Source organism: Engystomops pustulosus, chromosome 8 (assembly GCF_040894005.1).
Source record: "Engystomops pustulosus chromosome 8, aEngPut4.maternal, whole genome shotgun sequence".
Lineage (NCBI taxonomy): Eukaryota > Metazoa > Chordata > Amphibia > Anura > Leptodactylidae > Engystomops > Engystomops pustulosus.
This window is the reverse complement of record NC_092418.1, coordinates 68,300,445-68,307,850: the sequence shown is the minus strand read 5'-3', so window position 1 is coordinate 68,307,850 and position 7,406 is coordinate 68,300,445. Positions and strand designations below refer to the sequence as shown.

The 7,406-nt window shown below is 38.3% G+C and overlaps 1 protein-coding gene across 5 annotated transcripts in view; it reads right to left on the bottom strand.

Moving 5' to 3' along the window:
• Positions 1–349: 349 nt before the first annotated feature.
• Positions 350–7,406, bottom strand: part of CPO (carboxypeptidase O) — a 132,204-nt gene continuing 125,147 nt past the window's right edge. For all 5 annotated transcript variants that reach the window (XM_072121056.1, XM_072121053.1, XM_072121055.1 and 2 more), the window contains exons 10-12: positions 4,274–4,476; positions 2,600–2,684; positions 350–1,970 (exon numbers count right to left, since the gene is read on the bottom strand). In XM_072121056.1, coding sequence (XP_071977157.1) covers positions 1,702–1,970; positions 2,600–2,684; positions 4,274–4,476 — 557 coding nt within the window. In that variant the 3' untranslated portion in view covers positions 350–1,701. The remainder of the gene's footprint in view (positions 1,971–2,599; positions 2,685–4,273; positions 4,477–7,406) is intronic.

The window sequence follows — 7,406 nt, the reverse complement described above, 5'->3', positions numbered from 1 at the left end:
GATCACCAAAGAGGCCTGCCAAGCAGCATAAGGGGAAGAATCTCTTAACTTCATTCTCTTAATTTGTGCTTGTCTGACTTAACTGAGCCTCTGTCCATTAACTCATTGGGCTGCACGAAGCGTTTTACAAATTAGCATGATAAAGGTATATTGTCCCAAACCAACTCATGTGCTGTGCACAGATGTCAAAAGAAAAAGAAAGTCAGGAGCAGCAACTGACGCCACGATTCTAATCCCTCTGCTGCAATAAGCGGAACAAATACATGATACTGTCCGAAACGTATTAATAAAATTATTTCAATATCAAGAGAAACACAGCTTCGTTACATGTGAACAATAATCATTTATTTCCAGAACACAAGATCTTAGTCACAAATTGCATCTCAGTGGTGTTTTCTGTAAATCTGTATGAAATTCTGATTGGTTAATATTGTTTATTAAATATTATCCCTTGTATATATGTATATTATTTTTTCTGAACATACTATGATTATGACAGTTATAGTAAAGTACATTGAGGACATTTGCGTGCTGCTGTCTATAGTGACACACATGGATTGTGTATGTAGGAACTTCTGGTCTGTTAGCCACAATGTACACTGAATGTATTACTGGTTTTTGCAATGTTCCTTTAAAGGTTAGGTCCACTTTAAGGCTTGTCATTGGGCACAGACTGGATAAAATTTTCTAATGTAATGCCTTTAACAAGTGAGAGGTATTGTTAAGGAGAACCGCTATCTGTCATACCGGCAGATAAAGGGTGTGTGGTAAAAGGGATTTGTCTGTAGTAAGCAGCAGTAGCCGGTTTAGTCTATATTGGCCTAGCCAGCATAGACACTTTTGTAAAGTCTGTACTGGGTCTCTTCATACACCCCTTTCTGCACCATGATATTTCTGTACGGTCTGGTGGGGCAAGGGGTTGAGAATGGTTTAAGAATTGTCAGGTGCCTGTCTATTTGTGAATAAAGGTTTAACATAAACATCTATGTTGGAGTAAAGCTGAATTATGCATAGCATTAAGATTTAAGAACCATACATTCCAATCTGTAAAATGTAAAGGAAGCTCATGATTCAAGACATTATTGTGATTTAGGTATCAGCTGGTAATTACTCGTGTGCTTTTTATGATGATTTCATCTTAAAGAAAATAATCTAGTTGTCCTCAACTTCTGTGCTTTATGTTTGTGCTTTCCCTAAAATATACAATGAGAAAAGGTCAAGAAGTAAGAGTTCTCCTTACGGAGACTGGAAATTAAGGCTGCCTTGTTGGAGTATGGAGACTTATAGAAATTGATGCTCCACTAGGGCATTCTGTAAAAAATATGCAAATAAGTTTTCCAGGATAGGATAAGAAAAACCGTGCCTCTTTTAGCTACTTTGTAAGGATGGTCATATGAAAAACTATAAAATAACAACTTTTTAAACTGGAAAATAAAGAGTCATCTTTAAAAATTATAAATTAATAACATGAAGTCAATCTCCATTCAAAAACAGTCCAACCCTTAGAAAAGTTATAGTTCTTAGGCTACATGTGCCGTGAGCGGCCGTCAATTCAGGGCTGAAACGGAACCTAACCTATCTTTTGTGAGGCGGCGGTGCAGCCGCCAGTGCACGATGCAATGAAGGGTAAGGATTGTGACTGGAGATTGACTATTTAATTTTGCTTTTGGCTCATTTTATTTATTGGCTGTATTCATCATGTTATGTCAGTAGTACAGTTGTTAAGACTGCAGAAAGAAAAGTGTATATATGTAAACTCCCGCACTTTGTTGATGCCTGGTTTCCGAAATATTTGTCATTCACATACTCAATAATTGTCAAGACACCAGCCATGGTTTCTTCACATGTAGGTTGAATTTGGTCTTCTGGCAATATAAAATGGTAAGTACCATTGTCTCTTAATTCTATAGTGTAAGAAAACTGAACTCCTAAGTCATGGACCCAATCTTGAGATGTTCCAGAGGCTTCATCTGAAATACAGAAGACAGATGAGGTAATGTAAAAATGCGTTGACATCAAGTAATGTAGAAATAGAAATTCTCACATGGTATGGATGGAAAAGTTTTATCCCAATGAAAGCATTTGGGTTACTAAATAGTAGTGTACACAGAAGAGAGGAGATCTTGTGGCAAGAATTGAATTTGGCAACATAATGGAGGGCTGTTTAGATATCTGTGGTGGGAAAACCATGAAAAAAACTGCATCCACTGTCATTCCTTATATTTGTAGTCTTTACACAGGGATATTCCACAAAGATTTTCATAGTCCCCTAAAAAATTGAACCTGAATAATCCACATGCAGTTAGCTGACCATTAGTGATATCTATAAAAATAGATTTACATATAAATTTTAACTGGAAATGATACAGAACTCTGGTAAATAAATAAAATAAAACATCGCTTCTAACCCTATAAACATTTTTTTCAAAAACTCTCGTACACCTAAACCATAAATTCTCATATAGGAGGTGGGGTACATTTTGATTTCTGTTAATGTGCACATTTAACTGATCACTGGCGGTAGATGTTTTTTTTTTTTTTAGAATCAATAATACCTTAAAAACATCATACTCCTTTACTTCTCTGTGGATTTACTTACATAGGAGATTGGCAAAGCTTCCCACTCGATAAACTGTTCCATGCTTCTTCTTCAGCTCTGAAGCTGCCTTCGATGCCACTGTTAACTGTGAAAAATACAGATCATGCCTCCAGTGACCACCATATACTAGAGTGATGTGCCATGTTACCCATTTATCAAACCAAGACAGTACAAGCTTGCAAGAATATTCTAGATTAAAAGGTGTGTAAGAAGTAATAAATGCCATGAGGAAAGCAGCAGGAAACATCAGAGGCGATACTGTAACTTGTCAACAGAAAACAACTCCAACTTTTACAATAGACATTAATTTTCATTCCACCTTGTGTTTCCTCTGGTCATACAGGTTGTGTAAATGTAACCTTAGCACACAAGTAGTTTTACGTTGCTTTCTTGCTTACCAGACTATTATTAAGCAGTATTTATCTATATGGCTGTTGCTTAATTTGCATTGCTCTACTGACGGACTCACTATCCTATACTGTAGGTACTGTACATACTGTGGAAAATGCTCAAGCCTACTGAGGTCAGCGGTATACTAGATCTTTTTTGCATTATATTATCATAATTCTACTGCTATCCTTATTGTTTTGATTGATATTAATAACCAAAGTAATTTGGATGTCATAGATTTTGTTGAACGGTATTTTAGGTGCAGTCACATACAGGATTTCATTATACTTTTCAGATTCCTAGCCTTTGAATGCTCTTCATTGCTACCATTATCAGTCTTAGCTCCCTACTTTTCATATTTTACACTTTTATTACCTTATATACGCGAGTATAAGCCTAGTTTTTCAGCACAAAAAATGTGCTGAAAAACCCAAACTCGGCTTATACTCGAGTCAAAAAAATAAATATATCTAAACTCCCCTTTCCGGTGACCTCTGTATATCTTCTGTGCGATCTGTCCGGCAGCGGCGGCAGGCTATATACACTGGGGCAGGGGCTGGCAGGCTATATACACTGGGGCAGGGGCTGCCAGGCTATATACACTGGGGCAGGGGCTGGCAGGCTATATACACTGGGGCAGGGGCTGGCAGGCTATATACACTGGGGCAGGGGCTGGCAGGCTATATACACTGGGGCAGGGGCTGGGAGGCTGTGACCAATGCATTTCCCACCCTCGGCTTATACTCGAGTCAATAGGTTTTCCCGGTATTTTGTGGTAAAATTAGGGGCCTCGGCTTATACTCGGGTCGGCTTATACTCGAGTATATACGGTACCATGAAAATGCACATAATATTCTTTGAATATTCAACCTGTAAATTTATCATGCCGAAAATACTGAACCACTTTCTGTTTTCTAGATGCAACTTAGATGCAATGTAACTTCTCAAATATCAGATACTATCTGCAAATACTTCTCATGAGACTGTAAGGTACACAACTGTAAAATATTACATAAAATAACAATTCGGGATTATCTTTTCATGTATTTATGTTGTGCCAACTTTTACCACATTCCACTGATTTCACTACTATTTCTCAAAAATCAGACTCCCCTTCATTTTTTTGTAGCTGCATTAGAATCTGCTAATCTCTCGTTTAACCTTAAATTATCTTCTAGATGCAGGCAGAACAAGAACGTCCTTGCCATTCGAGCTTTGGATGACTCCAAGCATTAAAAAAGTTTTGTCAATATTTCAGTAAAGTCAGACAAAAAGTTTAATTACCGTTTCATTAAAGTTCTTCGGAAGATCCTTAGAGTAGCCATATGCAGTTAAGATGTACTGACTGTATGAGTGTATTGTCAAAAAGCAGATCAATTCTGACTTAATTGTTTCCATAAAATTGACTACTGCCTTAGTTTCTGGTTCAGAAACTGGTGATTCCCCACAGTATAAATTACTTGTACAATTTGTGGATGATCCCAAACCTGAAAAAGATACAAGATGAATGGATAAGAGTAAAGAATGAGTTGTGCTGCATTAACTATACTTCCAAACCTGTTCTTAACCCAGTAAAATCGACAATTTTTGCACCAACAGTCCAATCATAATAGTTTGATGAACACTTTTGTTTTCTTGTATTTTGCATTGATTGCTATTGTTATGGTGATCTTCCCCATACATAGTGCCAAAAGCTCTATAGTGTGGGGACATTTGTAATCTGTGTAAAGTTGTATAGGGTTTAAGGAAAAAAAATGTGCCATATCATTACATTATGCCAAACCATTATTATCACTAACCTCCTAAGGGTTTCAAGGAAGTCACAATTGTCCTTCACCTGTTACTTCTGTTTTTTAATCTCAATGTAGCTGGGCTTATTATAGGATTGGTGTAAAGTGGGAGTTGAGCTCCTGACCTTCCTACTAATAACAACAATGGGAACTCCAGTAGGAATAGAGCTACACTGTATCACACACATTGCAATTCTGATTAGATTCATGAAACAAATTGTGATGACTCTGGACTGTATTTGGCTTCAGGGTTCTGGAGGGCAGATCCTCACCAATATACATGTATTCTATATCCTGTAGATTGGCAGCATATATGTTTATATTCTAATAATTCTAATAAGATTCTAATTAATGAAGAACGATATTCATCAATACAAATGAGAAATAGTACATATATATAAGAAATATAGATACACAGGGGCGTAACTGCAGTGGTAGCAGGCATAGCAGCCGCTGACCTGACACTAAAGAATGAAGGATGTTCATCATTATATACATATTATGCTGCATGTTGTATAGTTTGATATGTATATATGCTGTATGTGTGTATCTGTGATGTGTATATGCTGTATCTGTCTATGGTGTATGATGTGTATATATTGTATGTATGTATGTATGCTATACATCAGAGTATGGCACTTTATATATGTGTATGTGATGTGTATATGCTCTATATGTGTGTAAGAGTGTATAAAAGTGTGTGTGCAGGGCAGCCATCAGGAAATTCGGGGCCCCATACAGCAAAAGTGTCTGGGCCCCAACACACCCCAAAACCGAACAAGCCTCCTGCCCCCCGCAGTGACCTTTCACAAACAGGGTTTGAGGCCTGTTGCTACGACAAGGCACACTCTTCTGGTAGATTGCCAATAGGAGTCATACTATTGAACGTCACGTGCAATTTTTCACATTTTCATAAAAAAAGCTAAATCCTGCTATTGAGGGACCTGCTCAGGTTTCAAGTCACTTTGAGAGGCCTAAATAAAGTAAAACCCCATAAATTACTCCATTATAGAAACTACACCCCTCAACGTACGTAAAACAACTTTTATGAAGTTTGTTAACCCTTTAATTGGTTTACAGGGGTTAAAACAAAATCGGATGCAATTTCGAAATTACATTTTATTTGGCTAAATTAATGTGTTTTTCATAAAATGTACAAATTCTCAGTGGATAAAATTCCAAAACGCTCCTCAAAATTTGATCCCCCATCTCTCCCGCGTATAACAATACCCCATATGTGGTGGTAACCTGCTGTATGGGCACACGCCAGGGCATTGAGGGGGAGCTGCGCCATTCAGAGCAGATTATGCATTGTCACTTTTTATTGGCTATACAATCTTTATTTTTTTGGCAATTTGGACATTTAAGGGCTTATTTTTTGCGACATGAGATGCACTTTACAAATACTTCATTTAAGTGGGTCTATAGCTTTTCGATGAGATTTTATTAACTCTTTAATGTATGGAGGAAAAGAAAATTGTCAATTTGGGGTTTCTTTTTTTTGTATATTTTGGGGGTCGTACACCATACACTAAAAATACTATAATATTTTCATTCTATAGATCACTACGATTACGGTGATACCTCATTTATATAGTTTTTCATTTATTTTTACAATTTTACTGGAGAAAAACTAATACAGAGGAAATCTTATTTGTTTCTGCATCGCCATCTTTTCGGGAACTTAACCTTAATATTTTTTGGTTGACAGAGCTAGTTTAGGGCTTATTTTTTACGTGTTGAGTTGTTCTTTCAATTGGTACCATTTTGGGGCACATAACTTTTTTTGATCACTTTTTAGAACATTTTTGTAAAGGGATTTTATGAAAATTTATATTTTTGGCGAGTTTTTCGGGTTTAGTTTTTACGGCGTTCACCGTACGGGTCCAATAATGTTTCTGACTTATTGTACAGATTGTTACGGACGCGGTGATACCAAATATGTGGGGGGTTTTGGTGATTTTCAGGTATTTTTACTTTATTAGATGTGTATAGGGAATGTTTGTGTTTAGGGGACTTTAACTCTATTTAATTAATTATTTTTATTAAAAATTGTGTTTATTCAGTGTTTTTAACTTTTTTTTCTTTACTTTTACAGGTTAGCTTGAACAAGTGATCCACTGATCACTTGTTCAAGCTATTCTTCACCTAATACAGTGTAATACAGATGCTCAGTGCGCATGCTCAGTGTGTCACAGCCGGGTCCTGCCAGGAGGCACGGACCCGGCACCCGGAAGAAGATCGCGCAGCCCCGGGCACCGGCAGTCCCGGGGCTGCGATCAGAGCAGCGGGACCCCCCCGGTAAGCGCCGCGGGGGGGTCCGAATCCTGTTAAATGCCCCTAGCACGCCGCGGTCAGCGCGACCGCGGCGTGTTAGGGGTTAACACCCGCGATCGGAGAAATCTCCGATCGCGGGTGTTAGAGGAGGGTGTCGGCTATAATATATAGCCGACACCCGCAGCTTCTGGCCCCGGCTCCATTCAGGAGCCGGGGCCAGAAGTTTGACGTACTATTACCGCATATTACCCCACCGGCCGGGCCCCATAGGGCCCCTTAGAGTCCGGGCCCCATAGGGCAGTACCAGTTGTACTGCCCTATCGGCGGCCCTGTGTGTGTGTATAAGTGAA